This window comes from Trichechus manatus, unplaced genomic scaffold (genome assembly GCF_000243295.1).
Source record: "Trichechus manatus latirostris isolate Lorelei unplaced genomic scaffold, TriManLat1.0 scaffold00010, whole genome shotgun sequence".
Classification (NCBI taxonomy): domain Eukaryota; kingdom Metazoa; phylum Chordata; class Mammalia; order Sirenia; family Trichechidae; genus Trichechus; species Trichechus manatus.
In genome coordinates, this window is record NW_004443946.1 from 29,712,579 (window position 1) to 29,731,165 (window position 18,587).

Genomic DNA, 18,587 nt, shown 5'->3' on the forward strand with positions numbered 1-18,587 from the left:
GAGATGCTGCTTAGCATCTGCCAAAACCTCACTTATTCAAGGCAGGCAAGCTCCACCCTTAAGCAGGATTCTAATCATTTGAAGACTATGGGGTTGTGCTCATTTTCTAAGAGCACTGGGAAACAGCCCAGGTACAGAGACAATGCAAGATGGCACTTCCCCTTCACTCACATCAGGGTCCCAGTGCTGGAATTCCTGCATGAGGTTCGCAAAACGATAGTTCCAATTGAGGATGTCTGGGTGGCAATGCAGATAGAGCTCTGAACTCTGCTGCATCAGGTCCTGGGCCAGAATGTTGTAGGACATCAGAGTAAACTGGAACTGAGGGCCATCCCCTGCCTCCAGGCCCTGAGCATCTGGCTGGGTGGAGAAATCCTCCCATTCTCGCCACAAAATTTCTGCAAAGGGGTTGAGGGAAGAGTTCCATGACAAGTACATGTTATCCAGAGGCCCCTGCCATCTCTACTCCTGCTCCAGTGATTTTGTGCCCAAAGATCCCTTTTTTATCTTCCCTGTCACCCTTCCCTCTGTGGTGATTTGAGCATCACTCTAAGGACATTCTCCAGACTAAAGAGTAAGCTCTGTAAAGCCAGGGACAATCTCAGCCAGCTCACCACTATATCCCCAGCACCTAGCACAGTACCTGGCACCTAGTCAATGCTCAATAACTATTTATAGGCTGACAATCTCTCACTTTTGATAAATCCATGAGTCTCTGGGGAGTCACTCAGATGGGCATGATTAACAGTCACCTGAGGTTAAAAACATTTTTAAAGTAACTTTAGCATTGGGTGTTTTCTGACCTCTAAACCTGGAAAGACCTATAGGGCTAGAGACCACAACGTATCCCAGGCTCCCCATCGCCCCTATAGCATGGGGCACCATAATGGATTTCAAGTCTACTTGAGCCACAGAATTTTTCTTCAAATTTTTTTTTCATTATTCTCTAAATAGAGAATACTTTATTAGTTTCTGTAATAAAACCCATGTAGATAAGACCTTACATATTTAATACAGTGTGTTACCCCTGTACAAATGGAAAAAAATTAAGTTTAACATTTCTAGACCAATATGGCTGTTAATTTCTATACAATGCCAACTCAACACAGTACAACTGGGATACTTTTTCCAAAATTGACAGCAGAGCTAAAGTCTCCAAAAATTCAAATTACATATATATATGTGTGCGTGTGTGTGTATATATATATGTACATATATATATAAAGACCAATCACAGTGTGTTATGCATCAATAGCAGCAACAGCTTTTCCGGGTTCTGCAGTCATCTGAACAAAATTATAGAGACATCCAGTACACTCCAGAAAACAGCAAAGTTCTGTTACTGCTGTGGTACCTGGCACCATTTTTTATTAGCTTCTCAATCATCATCTGGAAAGAAAACATTCTAGAATAATGTCATTAAAAAGCAGCTCTGATAAAGCACGGTTCTTATTACGTATCATAAAGCAGGTACAAGATAGCTTACATTCAGAGGTTGTTCTTCAAATTTTATCTTATGTGGAAGCCCAATATGTAACACAGATAAAACTGGAGTTCCTCTGGTTGCGGCAGACAGTGGAGGCCCAGAGAGCTTCCATCTTGAATCTCCCCACCCCTACCCCAGGAAGCCCTTGGGCTCCCTCCAAAAAAACAGCAGCATGGAAAATCAGAACTGTGGCCTAGTTTTAGCTCTGCCACTACCTAGCTGTATGACTTTAAACATGTCCCCCTATCTTCCTGTACCACGGTTATTTCATTTCTAAGACCATAAGGCTGGATGAGATGACCTCCAAGGCCCCTCTGTATCTGACACTGCAAAAGTCTCAAAGACTCTCAAGAAAAAGAGTGCAGGGTAGGGCTCCCCACCAGAAAGTGCCCTCTTCAGCAATGATTCTGCCCATACACAAGACAACCTGCTGCCCTGGCTCACTGAGCTGATTGCCAGACTCACCGTGATACGGTATTTCCATTGGGGGAGGCTGTAACTGCCCCAGGCCCTCAAAGGGCCAGATGGGAGTCTCTTCCTGGGGAATAGGCTCAGGTGCTATACTCCAGGCCACCACTGCGGGGTCCTCTTCCCACTGTTCTGTGACCAGGGCATTCATTGGGAGGACAGCACAGTCTGCATACTGGGGGCCCATCTGCATGGGGACAGCTGCCCACATAGGGCCCTCGACCTCTGGCAGTGTCTCCTCTTCTAGCACCTCTGGGAAAGACTCGTCCAGGTTCTCTGCTGCCCGCAGGTCACTCAGCTGCCTGCTGCACCACTTGTCCTCTGAAACAGCATCCTGCTGTCCGGGATTATCCATTAGGAGTGCCAGGCTGCTCTGGGCCAGTGCCTTATCTGCAAGGGGACCTTCGCTCACAGTTGAGAGTACCTGGCTTGAACCTTCTTCTCGCCACTGCTGCAGCAGGCCCTCACACTCCTCCTGGTCGGGGCCCCGAGGGGCCATGGCAAAGTTACCCTCTACCTGGGGGGACAAGCTCTTCGCCAGGAGGGCATTTTTTCGACATGTAAAGAAAGCATCTAAAAGGAAAGCCAAAAAACAAGGTTATAAGATGACAGTATCACCCAACCCACACTCTTCTTCTGGCTAGACCATAAGCCCCATATGAGCAAGAACCACACTCAACTTGCTATATCATCACCGAGCCTGCCCACCTTAGTGCCTGGAACATCATCACCAAAGTGTCTACCATGAGCCAGGCACTGTTCTAAGTGCTTTACAAGTATTAACTAATTTATATGGTAGAGACCTGATAAATATTCAGTGAATGAATGAAAGAATAGCTCTCCTACATAACCTAGGACAGAGATGGACTCATATACCCACACCCCTTTTATATGGAGGTTAAGACTCCTATTAACATCAACTTTCTGGCTCTAAAACCAAGTTACTTGACCAGCACTTGACCATCAATCAGAACTGTGGGTTACGATCTAGCGTGGAAATTAACAAAACTGCATGACCTTGGACAATGCACTTAGTCAGATGAACTCACTCTTGACTGTAAAATGGGGACAGGAGGAATCTGGACTGGATAATCTCCAAGAGTTTTTCTAACGCTGTAACATCCCCTAATCTATGAAAGCATTTTGAAAAAAAAGTCCTAAACAAAAAGGGTGTTACAAAATCTATACAGTTTACATCTCAGCAAAGGCTCTTATGCCTCTTAAAGCTATTTATTATACTCAAAAAATCTTCACAAACTTCATTATCAACTTTCTCATTCCACAATACATCAGAGGCTATAAATTAGAAGGTGCCAACAACTGACAGCAAGAAGAGACAGCTGTCATCTCTGTTACAGTGGCCACAAATGACAGCCCACAGGCAAGAGAGTAGGCAGGAAAAATTCTAAAATTAGAGCCCCAAAACTCCAAGCACAGTATTTTGGTGCAAGCAACTAACCCACACATACTAAATCACTTATTTGCAGCACAGTACAGGTGATATGCACAATGCTGACTCTTCATCAGTAAAGAGGTTCATTTTATCAGCATATTTTTTTTTAGAAAGCAAGAAAAATTTCAAAGTGGTTCAGATGTCACTATTGTTTATGGTCTATGCGGATTTATGTCCCTCTGATTTATGTCCAGTGGTTTTCAACCAGGGGCAATTTTGCTCCCAGGGGACATTTGGCAATACCTGGAGCCACTGTGTTGTGGTTGTCACAACTGTGAGGGTGCTACTGGCATCTAGCGGTTAAAGGCTAGGGATGCCGTTACACATCCTACAATGTACAGGACAACTCTCACAACAAATCATTTGGCCTAAAATATCAATAGTGCTGAGATGGAGAAACCCTGCTTTAAACCCATGGGCTGGGTTGCTAGGCTTTAGTGCCAGGGATTTGATAATTCTCTGCCCCTTGAAACATCATCTATGCATGCCAGATGGCAGAGGTTCTTTGGTTTATAAGCACGAGGTTACAGGCTTTCAAATTTAGCAGGTTTTGGTTTGTTGTTGCCGGTTGTTTTTCAGCAGCAAAATCTTTTTATTAAAAAAAAAAAAAAAAAAAAAAACTTATGTAGAAGCCAAATATATCAAGTTAACACAAGCAGAACTACTCCAGTGGGGTGCAAGGGGGCAGGTGGTCCCTCCTCTGAGATTCTTAGAATCAGAAATTTGCATTTCTAACAAGTTCCCAAGTGATGCTAATGCTCCTGGTTAGGGACCAATTCTGAGAACCACTAGTAGAGCATTGGTTCTCAAAATTTACTATACTAACAATCACCTGGGGATCTTGTTAAACTACAGATTCTGATCCAGTATATCCGAGTGGAAATGCAAACTTTCATCAGGGGCTCCAACCAGAACAAACAGGTTTGAAGCCCTGCCTAGAACTCTCTGGAAACTTCTGAACTAGTATATTTCACTAAGGCTGCCATCATGGACATAGGAAGAACCCACTGATGTCGAGTCCATTCCAACCCCTAAGGACCCATAGGACAGAGTAGAACCGCCCCATAGGGTTTCCAAGGAGCAGATGGTGGATTCCAACTGCTGATCTTTTGGTTAGCAGCCTGAACTCTTCACCACTGTGCCACCAGGGCTATGGACATAGAAGAGCTCCAGAAATTATGGTAACATGATTAAAGGAACATGCTTTAGTTATCTGAAACCAGTCACTTCCACGGAGTTTCTCACTCCTCCGACGTACGGATACACAAAACATCTCTGAATTCACTGGGTGCCTACTGTATACCAGGCAGTGTGCTAGCACTAGAAATACAACGAACAAAACAGACATGGTCCTGCCCTCCGGGAGCCTGCACTAGTGACAGACAGTAAAAAGTAAATAAATAAAAAATATATTTCCTGTGAAATATGTATCTTATATACACACAAACTTCGGTGAAATTCCAGAAAAGAAAAGCACAGAATGCACAGTTGCAATGCCTATTTTCTAAGAAAGTACTTCTTGGTCCCAACTCCCTAAATTGCCAGAGAAAATCTGGGAGTTTTGTGGCATCTCAGAGACGAACGGGTAGTCATAAAAGCCTCTGGAATTTCAAAAACCAGGGATGGGGAGCGCGGGCAGATCACGAAAATGTTAAGGAATAACCTTTCCCCCTCAACTACCACTCCACCCTATCTCTTGTTAAACGCATGGGAGACTGCTTCAAAGTTGAGGTTCAAATGTGTCTGAATTCTGAGCACACTAGCCCTTTGTCAAGCAAAAACTCCGCTGAGCGCGGCGAGCTGAGAGGTGGCTGGGACAGTGTGGGATTAACCCAGGGAAGGCACGTCTCTCCAGGGCGGACCCGCCTCTACCCACAGAGAATTCGGGCATTCGCCTCAGCCCCGCATAACCAAACCTCTGCGACCCCCTAGGACAGTGGCTCCGCCCAGAACCTCTCTGCACTCCGAGGGCAGGGAAGGGGCGGCCCCTGCCCCCTTCCCCAGGCCCTCTCAAGTTAACTGTGGCTCGACTCCACCATGCCACCAGAGTCGTCGCCAAGCCCGGCCCTCATGGAGTTAGGCCCAGTACCGCGGGGCCCGGGGTGAGGGCCGCCTCCCACACCTTGGCACTGTCCGGGGGACGGTGGTCGTGAGCCCCAGAGCGCGGCCCCGCGGGGCCCAACCGAGACAGGCCCGGACCAGACTCCCGCCTCTCGGACGTCGGGCGGGTACCTGAGAGGGCGCGGAAGAGGCGCGCGGCCGGCAGCAGCAGGTAACACAAGCAAGACGCGATCATGGCCGGCCGCCGCCTGCCCTCCTCACCACTGCCAGCCGGTCTCCCTCAGCTCGGCCCCGCCTAGGCCCCGCCCAGGCTCCGCCCCTAGACAGGCCCACGTGTGCAGCCACGGCTCCCGCCGACCGCGTTTCAACAACAACTTTATTGGTAACGCAGAACCACCGCGGGGCCGGGGAGCCGGTTCCCATGGCAACGGGCCTGTCCTGCCTCGGGGCTGCAGTTTAAGGGCCCTAGTTTAAAAATGCCGTGGTAGGGACTTAATAGTATTATTCAAAGGCCACGGTTTTATTACCGCTTCTGCCACTAACTAGGTGTCCATCCTGAGTCCACCATATAACCTTCCCGCTCCTCATTTTTCTTATATGGAAAACGAGAGGCAGGGCTTCCACTAAGGCTCATCTAGCCCTGACTCTGTTATCTACCCCTTCCCAACCCAGAGAGGAGAAAGAGCGCGAATTCTTCCCTATTCTTCCCTTTTCCCTGACTCGACTGTCTTCTCCAACTCAAAATCCTAGGTCGCAAACTGAATCCACACCTTGCCCCAGTGCGTTAGATTTTGTCTCTTTCACCATTCTGTTCCAAATGGGCCTTCCCCTTTCCTAATCTGGGGAAAAAATAAAAACAACGGGGTGTTTCATTGGTAAGAGTGACAAGGGAAAAAAAAATTCCACAAGGGTAGGTATCAAGTCTGGTTTGTTGTTTTTTCACTGAGGTATCTCTCTAGTGCCTAAAACAGTGCCAGACACATAGTAGGGCCCAAATAAACCTTTGTTAACTAATTAAACAAAGCATATATCACTGAATGAAGGCCAGTTCCTCCAAGAACCCTGTGCTACTCAAAGGTCTCTTTGAGTCTCACTTCTTCAACCCCCTACCCTCAATCTTGTGCCCCAGCCATCCTCTGAAGAAAAAAGCACCGTATAATACTTCCTTATGTCAGTACCCAGTGTCTGAGCTGTGCAATTTCCAATTTGTGGCTGGAGCCTCGGTTGTTCAGGGAAGCCTTCTGGGGAATCACCAGATCCAGGACCAGCTGGGTACATCATAACACTGAAAGGCTAAAAGGTGAAAGAGGAGTCAGTATTGTGGCCTTCCCACTTTTTATCCTTAGCTCTACAGGCAGTATCTACTTGCAGGCAACAACACCCATCCCTTTTCCTGAAATGAGAAGCAAAGGCCCCAGAAGCAATCTGAAGGCTGGGAAACCCCTTAGAAACTAGTCCACAAACATTACCTCTACTTAAGGAGTCCCCAAGGAGCCCTGGTGGCACAATGGTTAAAAGCTAGGCTAACTGAAAGGTTGGCGGTTTGAACCCACCAGCCAGCTCTGTAGGAGAAAAGACCTAGCAATCGCCTCCTGTAAAGATTTCCTAATCCTAGGAAATCCTCTGAGACAGTTATACTCTGCCCTATAGGGTTATTCTGAGTGGGAATCGACTGACAGCACACAACGGGTTAAGTAAACCCTCCTTGTTTCCTCCTTCCATTTTGCCCCAATAGTTACCCAGAAGTCTAAGTTCCAATACTGATCCTAAAACAAGGTACTTATCTAGAGACTATGTTTATTATTTTGTGAAGTAATGGTTCCTTATCCACTTAGGAAATGTTTTAAAAATTGGTCTACATTCAACCATTTCAGAAAGTAGCATATGATCAAGAACCGATGGTACCGAAGGAAGAAGTCCAAGCTGCACTGAGGGCATTGGCAAAAAGCAAGGCTCCAGGAATTGATGGAATACCAATTGAGATGTTACAACAAACAGATGTAGTACTGGAGGTGCTCACTTATCTATGCAAAGAAATCTGGAAGACAGTTACCTGGCCAACCAACTGGAAGAGATCCGTATTTGTGGCCATTCCAAAGAAAAGTGATCCAAAAGAATGCAGAAATTATCAAACAATGTCATTAATATCACATGCAAGTAAAATTTTGCTGAAGATAATTCAAAAGTGGTTACAGCAGTGCATTGACAGGAAATCGCTAGAAATTCAAACCAGATACAGAAGAAGACATGGAACAAGGGATATCATTGCTGATGTCAGATGGATCTTAGCTGAGAGCAGAGAATACCAGAAAGAAGTTTACCTGTGTCTTATTTACTATGCAAAGGCATTCAACTGTGTGAATCATAGCAAATTATGGATAACATTGTGAAGAATGAGAATTACAGAACACTTAATTGTGCTCATGAGGAACCTGTACATAGACCACAGACCAAGAGGCAGTCATTTAAACTCAACGAGGGGATATCGAGTGGTTTAAAAGCAGGAAAGGTGTGTATCAGGGTTGTATCCTTTCACCATACTTGTTCAATCTGTATGCTGAGCACATAATCCGAGAAGGTGGACTATATGAAGAACTCGGCATCAGGGTTGGAGGAACACCCATTAACATCTGCAATATACAGATGACACATCCTTGCTTGCTGAAAGTGAAGAGGACTTGAAGCACTTACTGATGAAGATCAAAGACTACAGTCTTCAGTATGGATTATGCCTCAACATAAAGGAAACAAAAATCCTTGCAACTGGACCAATAAGCAACATCATGATAAACGGAGAAGAGATTGAAGTTGTCAAGGATTTCGTTTTACTTAGGTCCACAATCAATGCCCCTGGAAGCAGCAGTCAAGAAATCAGAAGACACATTGCATTGGGCAAATCTGCTGCAAAAGACATCTTTAAAATGTTGAAAAGCAAAGATGTCACCTTGAAGACTAAGGTGCACCTGACCCAAGCCATGATGTTTTCAATCGCCTCATATGCATGTGAAAACTGGATGATGAATAAGGAAGACCGAAGAAGAACTGACGCCTTTGAATTGTGGTGTTCGCAAAGAATACTGAATACACCATGGACTGCCAAAAGAGTGAACAAACCTGTCTTGGAAGAAGTACAGCCAGACTGCTCCTTAGAAGCAGGGATGGCAAGACTACGTCTCACATACTTTGGGCATGTTATCAGGAGGAATTAGTCCCTGGAGAAGGACATCATGCTTGGTAAACTAGAGGGTCAGCAAAAAAGAGGAAGACCCTCAACAAGATGGATTGACACAGTAGCTGCAACAATGGGCTCAAACATAACAACAACTGTGAGGATGGTGCAGGACCGGGCAATGTTACGTTCTGTTGTACATAGGGTCGCTATGAGTCAGAAGTGACTCGATGGCATCTAAGAGCAACAACAAATATATGGGGTGGCATAATGCTTCCTTCAGGTTTGCAGAGACTACTGACCAAGTCCTAGAGCAGTACTGCTCAAAAGAAATATAATGTGAACCACATATGTAATTTTCAATTTTCTAATAGACTGGTAAAAAAGGTTAAAAAAACTAAACACAGGTTAAATGAATTTTAATAATATATTTTATTTAACTCATATATTTAAAATTTTAACATTCAATATGTAATCAATATTTGTTTCACTGAGTCTTCAAAATTTAGTATGTGTTTTACATGAATAGTACATCTCAATTAGGACTAGCCACATTTCAAGTACTCAGTAGCCACAAGGAGCTATTGTGTTTGTTAAGTGCCACGGAGTCAATTTCAACTTATAGCAACACCATGTGACCGAGTAGAGCTGCCCCATAGGTTTTGTAGGCTGTAATCTTTACAGGACTTTCTCCCATGGAGCCACTGGGTGAGTCTGAACCGCCAACCTTTTGATTAGCAGCCAGGTGCTTAACCATTGCACCACCAGGGCTCCTCACACAGAACTAGTGGCTACCATACTGGACCTTGCAAGTCTAGAGGACACAAACAGCCTCTCAGATAGGATAGGCTGAAAAGAATTGCAATCCCATATCTTCAACTTCTATGATAACCCAAGGTTCCTACACTCCTAGTAACTTAGCTTCTCTGAGCCTAATGTTTCCTCCAGGACCTCCAGATTTATGTCTAATGTTGATAGAGTGTTTCAGAATGTGCCAGATTGGTCTGAGTTGATGCATTCATTCCCTTACTTATTCACTGATTTATTCATTCATAAATTAATTAGAAATTTATTGAACATACATCAACGTCTACCCCAACCTCATCCTTATCCTCTGGACTGTCTGGTCACTCCCCTTATTCCTGAAGACATTGACTCGGGACTCACAGTCTTCTTCCCTACCTCAAGTCTTACTGTCATCAATGTGGATGAGCCATCCCACATCCTCAAAGTTCATTGTCTTCACCTCTTCAATGGCCTTTATTCCCTCCCTACTTCAGACACCCCCTGCCCTGGCCATACCTTTACATGTCATACTGGCTACTGTTCTACCTCTGAAATCAGAAATTCACATGTCCTACTCTGATCACCTTATGGTTCTCCCACTTTTACTTCCCCTTCAACTGTTCTTTAACCTCACCAAACCCAAGAGCCTCTTTGATTTTTTTTTCCTGTCTCTTCCTCTCTGTCATCATTTCCTTCTCTATCAAGCATATGATTCCCATGACCCATCTTTTAAATCACTCTCTTCCCAATATCATCAATTCTCCTGCCTCCTTGTTCTTTGATTATACCTGCCCAAGCCAAAAAAAAAAAAACAAAAACAAACAAACAAACCATTTTCCTTCTTGGCTTTTACATCTGGGCTACTGAGCACCAATAAATAAAATTACCAATTACATGGATTAGTGTCATTAGTGTCCTGGTCTCCGATCTTGCTTCAGCCCTCAATCCTCCCTAAGCAGCCCTGTGTTCCATAATTAGCTTTCTCTCCCATTCCTACAGGGACCATCCTTCTCAAACTTCCTGATCTATTGCCTCCCTTCTTGCTCTCAGGAGATGATTTCCCACCAACTTCACCAAAAAAATAGAACCACCAAGTGAGAACTCCCTACTTCCTGTTGCCACACCAACACATTGACCAGCATCCATAACCACCCTTTCCTTCATCCCTCCCAACACAGTGGCTGATCCCTCCACCATGCGCAGGGTAGCAAAGATGGAGGGAGGGCCAGGCCATGCGGCAGGGCCCTAGCCCTTAATTGGTGAGGGTTCCAGGACTGAACAGGCCCCAAAAGTTGTCACACTTTGACCACTTTCTCTAATGTCTCATGATCTTACTTTCAAACTTTTTGTTAGAATTTATTGCTATCACAGTCTCTATAACCAACAGGTCAACACACTACCTTTGAAAACTGTTCAAAGACCCTCATTGGCAGGTACTGCTCCCAGGCAGGCTACCCATCTGGTTCAGGCCCATATTACCTTGGCCAGAACTTTTGCATCATTCGCCCCCTAACTTGCCTCCCCACTGCCAGAGAGATTTTCTCCAGCTTCCAGCCCCTTTTACAAATTCCTGTGATATTTAAAGTCCAAAAGCAGTGGTGGCAGCATGCAGCCCACAGGCCACTTTCAGCCTATTACAGCTGATGGATAACAACCTCATTCACAGTCGCTCACTTTCATGCTTGCTTAGGAAAGTCCTCCTCAAGCTGAACAATTTTAGTCTTCCCAGGTGCGAGGGAAGCTGCCCCTGCCATAGGCTAAAGCATGGGCAGCGGCTGCTCTGAATGGGGAATAACCTTGGCACATTCAAGGAACAGCAAGGGAATCAATGTGGAGAAATGGTATGGGCTCTGCAGCCAGACTGACTACTTACATCCTGCTCAGCCACTTACTAGCTGTGTAACCTTAGTCCAGTTACTTAACCTCTCTGTGCTCAGTTTCCTCATCTGTAAAATGGGAATAATAATTGTTGTTGTTGTATACCACTGAGTCAATTCTGACTCATAGCAACCGTATAGGACAGAGAAGAACTGCCCCATAGGGTTTCCCAGGCTGTAATCTTTATGGGAGCAGATTGCCAGGTCTTTTCTCCCAAGGAGCTGCTGGTGGGTTTGAACCACCGACCTTTTGGTTAACAGCCAAGTGCTTAACCATTGTGCTCCCAGGGCTCCTTGGAATAATAATAACATCCCATAATAGTATAATCATTGTTGTTGGGCTATTTAAATGTGTTCATACTTGTAAAGTCCTTAGAACAATGCCTGGCGCTTATATAAATGGTAGCTTATAGGATATTAAAGGATTCCTCTGCCTTGGTCCCCACATGCGGAAGTGTTGTAGCAGGCATATTGGTGATGAAGAAGGAAATTATCATTCTCTAAGCATTTGACATCCGTACTTTGACCCAGGTGACATTCTCTTTGACTCATTCCAAGTCAAAATGACATCTCTTCTCCCTCCCACCGGACTGTTTCTTTTGAATTAACTGTAGAGTCAGTTGGTACTAAATAGTCGGCAGTTTGAACTCACTAGCTGCTCTGCAGGAAAAAGATGTGGCGATCTGCTTCTGTAAAGATTTACAGCCTTGGAAATTCTGGAGAACAGTTCTACTCTGTCCTAGAGCATCGTTATGAGTCAGAATCGATTAGATGGCGACAGGTTGAGTTTTTTTGGTTTTATAGAGTCAGTTCATCTTCCACCCCTAAGTCCCACCTCCCAGTACCATGAGTTGCAACTCACAGCCCAGTAGTTTAAAAGTGCAACATCTTAATCAGATGGTACAACACATGCTGGTCATGTAGTTTCTGAAATGCTAGTCCCCCTAAAAGCCAAAAGAACACATTTAGTCAACTGATTTTTGGCAAATGTGAAAAGGCAATTAAATGGGAGAAAGGACAATCTTTTCAACATATGGTACTAGAACCATTGGACGGTCAATAGATAGATAGATAAGCCTTGACCTTTAACTCACCTCTTACACAAATTTAACACAAAACGGATCATAGACCTAAATGTAAAAGCTAAAACTATAAAACTTCTAGAAGAAAACATAGGAAAAAATCTGCATGGCCTTGAGTTAAAGAGGTTTTAGATATAACACCAAAACCACAATACAAAAAAACAAAAAAATTGGTAAATTGGACTTTATAAAAATTAAAATTTTTACTCTGGGAAAGGCACTGTTAAGAGAAGGAAAAAACAAGCCACAGACTAAGAGAAAATATTTGCAAATCACATTTCTGACAAAGGACTTCTTTTCTAGAATATATAAAGGACTCTCAAAGATCAACAATAAGAAAACAAAAAACCCAATTAAAAATGGGCAAATGATCTGAACAAACAACAAAGAAGATAAATGGATGGCAAATAAGCATAAGAAAGGATACTCAACATCATTAGTGACTAGAGAAATGCAAATTAAAACCACCACCACACACCTATTAAAATGGCCAGAACAAAAAAGAAACTGGCATTACCAAGTTTTGGTGAGAATGTAGAACTGAAACTCTCGTACATTCCTGTTGGAATACAAACTGGCACAGTTACTGTGGAAAACAACTTGGCAGTTTCTTATAAGGTTAAACATATACCTACAACACCAAAAAACCCAAACCCATTGCCAACCAATGGATTCCGGCTCATATCGACACTACAGTGTGACCCAGCAATCCCACTGTTAGGACCAACAGAAATGAAACTCATGTCCACACAAATACCTTTACGTGAATTTTAATGGTAGCTTTATTCATGATCACAAAAAAGAGAGGAAACTATGAAGATGTCCTTCGGTGGGTGACTGGGTAAATAAACTGTGGTACGTCCGTGTAATTGAATATTGTTCTGTAATAGAAAGGAACAAACTACTGCTTCATGTGGCAATATGAATGAATTTTAAATGCTTTTTTCTAAGTGAAAGAAGCCAGCCCCAAAAATATGAACATTGTATGATTTCATTCATGTGACTCTGGAAGAGGTGAAACTGTCAGGATGGAAAGCAGAACAGTGGTTGTCAGGGTTAGCAGTGACAACCCAACGGTGACGAGCATACCCAGCACCCAGATCTTGGTTTTAAAATATCACTCTCCTTGGAAAAGTAGTTCATTCCTGTGGTGCCAGAAAGTAAGAAAACTCTTAAAAAAAAAAAAAAGTTTGCACGTTGAGAGGGCACACATATAATCAACTGAATAAATAAATAAATGGGGGGGGGGAAGAACAACACTCTTACAGAAGAATTCCAGTTAATAAACGGGGTTGTAGGGAATAGAAAGTCACCATTAGAATGCCACAGCAATAATTTCTGAAGCAAGATCCATTGGTGGATGCTAAAATTAGCTGGTGAACGTTTAAGCAGAAATAGAATATTTGTGTAGTCTCCCTGCAAATATTAATTACAAAAGGAAGAATAGTAACTTTACAGTGGAGAGACTTGACAGACACCACCATGACCAAGTGATCACTGTTAATAGATACTGACATCACATACCTCCTGATATAATACCCTGAGAAGGGCATATCAGCTCTGTGGTAGCCTTCCCAATAAGGTACAACCTCAATTGAAAAAACATCAGACAAACCCAAATTAAGCGACAAGATACCTGACCAGTACTCTTCATGAAAGACAAAGACTGAGGAACTGTCACAGTTTGGCAGACTATGGAAACATGATAACAAAATGCAATGTGGGATCGTAGATTGGATCCTGGAACCAAAAAGGACATTAGTGAAAAAATTGGTGACATACAAATAAAGTCTGTAGTTAAGTTAGTAGTCTTATACCAATGTTAATCTTTTAGTTTTGAGAATTCTTCTATGGTTGTATAAGATTTTAACACACATGTATATACACATGTGTGAATATGCCTATATATTCATATATATAATAAAGAACATAGGGGGCATAGTTATTGATAACTTCTTAGGCATAACCAAATACCTCACAAGAGTGGTTTACTGGGTTTGAAGGCTTAGAACCATAGTCTCTTGGGAAAACTTGGTTATTTGGCTATGTTTTACATCCTAATTTGGTGAGTAGTGTCTGGGGTCTTAAAAGCTTGTGAGCAGCCATCTAAGAATACAACTGTTGGTCTCATCTGGAGCAAAAGAGAAAGAAGGAAACCAAAGACTCAGAGAAGAAACTAGTCTATAGGACTAATAGCCTAAACAAACCACGGCCTCATCTACCCTGAGGCCAGAAGAACTAGATGGTGCCCAGCTACTACTACTGACCATTGTGATCAGGGCCACAATAGATGAATGATGACAGAATGGGAGAAAAATGTAGAGCAGAACTCAAATTCTTACTAAGTCCATATTTACTGGACTGATCAGGAATAGAGAACCACACCCCTGCCCTTGCCCCAAGACTATCACCCTGAGATACCCTTTAAACCTTGAACCGAAACTACTCCCGGAGGTTACCTTTCAGCTAAATAACAGATTGGCTCATAAAACAAAAAAAATCACCCGTGACTACTGTGCTCCTTTAAAAACTCATCTATATGAGACCAAACAGTCAACATTTACTCTAAAGCAAAGATGAGAAGGTAAGGGGAGTGGGCAAACTAGATTGTTGGAAATGGAACAACTAGAATGTTGACACATCGTGAAAAATGTAACCAATGTCACTGAACAATTTGTATAGAAACTGTTAAATGGGAACCTAATTTGTCGCATAAACTTTCACTGAAAACACAATAAAATATTTTAAAAAAAGGTGTTAACGTGAAGCTGGGTGGAAGGGTATATGAAAACTTTTACTAGTTTTGTAGCTCTTCAGGAGGTCTAAAATTATTTCAAAAAGTTTAATTAAAAACTATACCCATCATGGCCACAATAGTTGGACCCTGATAGAATGGGAGTAAAATGTGGAACAGAATCTCAAATTCCAAAAGACAAACAAACCCAGACCTACTGGTTGAGACTGCAGGACTCCCCAAGACTATTGCCCTGAGATACTTTTCAAACCCTGAACCAAAACAAACCCCTGAGGTCACCTTGCAGCTAGATAACAAATTGGCTCAAAAAATAATGAGTATCACCTGTAAGTACTATGCACCTTTAAAAAATCACCTATAGGAGACCAAACGGTCAACAATTACTTTAAAACAAAGATGAAAATGTAAGGGGGCAGGGAAACTAGATTAATGGAAATGGAACAACCAAAACGGAAGTAATGATAATGTTGATGCATTGTGAAGAATGTAACCAATGTCACTGAACAACTTGTGTAGAAATTGTTGAATGGGAACCTAAACTGCTGTGTACATCTTCACTGAAAACACAATAAAATATTATTTAAAATATATATATATCCTTCAGTAACAGAGAAATTAAAAAAATAATAATATACAAAAAGAAGTTGCAAGTACTATGTTTCATAACGTTAAAAAGATATGTTCTTTAAATTGTGATTGTTGGAACATTTTTATTTTTTCAAAATTGACTCTTATGCAAAATTATTAACTGGTATTGCTCTCCACTATTCTAAAGGTTAGCTCAGATTATGTCACTCTCCCGCTCAAAAATCTTTAATGGCTCCTTATTGCCTTCTGATTACATTTGAATCGATCCCTGAGCTTCCTCTGCCCTTAAGAATTTCCCTTTCCCCACTCTTCTTCACACCCTATGCTCCCCTAAATCCACCTTGGCCTCTCCTGATTCTTCATCCCATACGCCTAGAAAATGTCTTTTCCCCAGACTCTATTTTTCCAGAGCCCACCGACGCTCCCTAACATGAAGAAACCTCACCATCCCCTACTGTGGTGTGACAGATCACTTTTGTGTGGCCTTTCTAGCCATGGTCTTGTAACTCCCACCCAAGTGATTGGGCGGGACTGGGCAGGTGTGGTAATTGCGACCCACCAAAGGGATTGGTCAGTTTTGCCGTCCCACTGGGCTTGAGCTGAGCCATCCCAGAAGCAGGAAAGAGATAATCCTACCACCACCAAAGAAGAACAGCCAGGAACCAGCACATCCTTTGGACCTGGGATCCCTGCACTGAGAAACTCCTGGACCCAGGAGACAGAGAGTGAACTGTAATCCTGAAGACAGCAAGAAGCGGCGGCAGAGACCTGGCAGCAGAGACCTGGCTGCAGGAGTCAGTGTGGTGGGCTTCCTGGCTCACAGACAGAGAGTTGAGTGCCTTTGGGCAGAGGCCTAGAGCCAGGGAGACGTGTGCATGCAAGCACGGCTGGGAAGAGGCTGTCCTGATGGAAGAACTGTATCCTTGAGAGTTCCTAAGCCTGAATTGTAACCTGTTAACTTTCCTAATAAACCCTATAATCGTGAGTATAGTCTGTGAGTTCTGTGTGGCCAGTGCAATGAATTATTGAACCCAGCAGAGAAGTAGAGAGTGCCATGGGAGGGGCAGTTGCTGTCAGAATTGGTAAAGATGGCAGAGAGGGGAGGCTTGTATAGCCTCCGCCACGTGGGAGTCAGCTTTGTGCTGTTGATCTTGATTCTCCTTCCCCCTTGTGAAGTTAGAGGAGGTCAGACACCACCCCACGCAGTTTTCACACCTACACTCACAGAGAGTCTCATAGAAACCCTTATCAAATGATGCTTCTGCCCAGGGGCTCTTTGGAGTGCCTTCCTCCAAATTTTCTAACTCATTCTTTCATACCTGGGACTGGATGGGGTCAACAGTACCATCCCCGCAGGGCTCCTGGAGCTTAACCAGGACCCCACGTGCTCCCTGTTTCCTATTTCTCCGCCATACACTTTTTTATCTTCTACACCAGCATGGGGTTGACCAGATCCCCTGAGGCTATCTAGGCTTTGTGCCTATACCATCATCTTGGAAAGACTCCCTGAGATGTTTGGTATTTTTTTCAAGGGATCATATGAGATTGGGCCACCAGAATGGCAATGTCACACTGATCTGGGATGACTCAAATTGTTTATATGAAGAGACTCCACCAGGGACTCCACACCCTGTCAATTTCTGTCTTGTGTTATACATGTCTTGCAGGGTCCATGTCTTAACCATGTCTGCACCCCACCCTCACATGGTGCCTATTTTAGTACCTTGTACCTAGTAGGTACTCAATATTTTTCAGAATGAATACCTGAAGGAATGAGTAACATCTCATTTACATTTTGTTTTGTTTTGTTTTGTTCCAGGAGTCTAACTATGTTTTCCTTACACACATTCCTAGATCGTTAACATTCTTCTTAGTGGCAATAAGGGATTTTTATGTCCCCAAGCCCTCCAGTCACTGACCTGACCGTTGATGTGCTGAAAGCTTATCAAGAAGGAGTAATCCCACCTCCAAATTCTCTTGAGAATAAACAGCAACTGAAGTTCAACTCCAAGACATGTGAAAATAGTCAAGCGTGGGAATGCTGGTTGGGTGGCTTAAGTGAGGCAGCCCAGTAGTTTGAACTGAACAATACTTTGGCTGCAACTAACAGTAGTGATAGAACATGTATTTGTCGTGCTTTGCTTTTGATCTTCTGCTCCAACGTTGAGGCTACTCTCCCAAGGGGGGCAAAAAAAAGGAAGATGTGGGTAAGAGAAAACTGACTTCATCCATCACTGAAATACTTCGTACCTGAAGCACAGCCACCTTGAGAGAAGAACATGGTGGCGGCTCTTCACAGTCACCTGATTAAGGGGCTTGGGTTTGGTCCTGACTCAGAGGAAAGTACTACACCACTGAGAGGCCCCCACACAACACCTGAGCACTCACAGCCAAGCCTGAGCTTGGCCCCAGCAGACATATGAGAAAAGATGACTGTCAGAGCCACCAAGAGGGTGGGAGAGCTGCTGTTGCCAGGTCCACCCACATGGATCACAATGACTGCATGAGGTCATGGAATGTTGAAGATGAAATGAAAGTGGCTCCTAAGTCACAAAGTCGCAGGCGGGTGGGCATCTTTTTGACAGGAATCCTAGGAATCGAGCCATACCTTTCTCCCTGATGAGCTCAGGAAGTAGCTTCCTCTGCGAGATAGAGTTGGGGTCAAATCCATGCATGTCCAATTCCCACCAAAGCCCACTCTCCCCAGGGCTTGCTGGGATGGAAGGATAACTACAGGCCCCCCTGGGATTTGCCTATGCAAAGGAAGTTTGAGACAGAGGTGAATGGACAGGTGTGCTTCTTAGGGAAGCAGCAGAAAGGTGGTAAGAAGCTGGCAGTAACCCCCGAGAGGGTCCCGGCACC

At 43.8% G+C, this 18,587-nt stretch overlaps 1 protein-coding gene across 1 annotated transcript in view; it reads right to left on the reverse strand.

The window, feature by feature from the left end:
- Window positions 1-5,703, reverse strand: part of ANGEL1 (angel homolog 1) — a 34,430-nt gene extending 28,727 nt beyond the window's left edge. Inside the window, exons 1-3 of the mRNA XM_004371066.2 lie at window positions 5,640-5,703; window positions 1,952-2,527; window positions 172-398 (exon numbers count right to left, since the gene is read on the reverse strand). Coding sequence (XP_004371123.1) covers window positions 172-398; window positions 1,952-2,527; window positions 5,640-5,703 — 867 coding nt within the window. The remainder of the gene's footprint in view (window positions 1-171; window positions 399-1,951; window positions 2,528-5,639) is intronic.
- Between the last annotated feature and the right edge of the window lie 12,884 nt (window positions 5,704-18,587).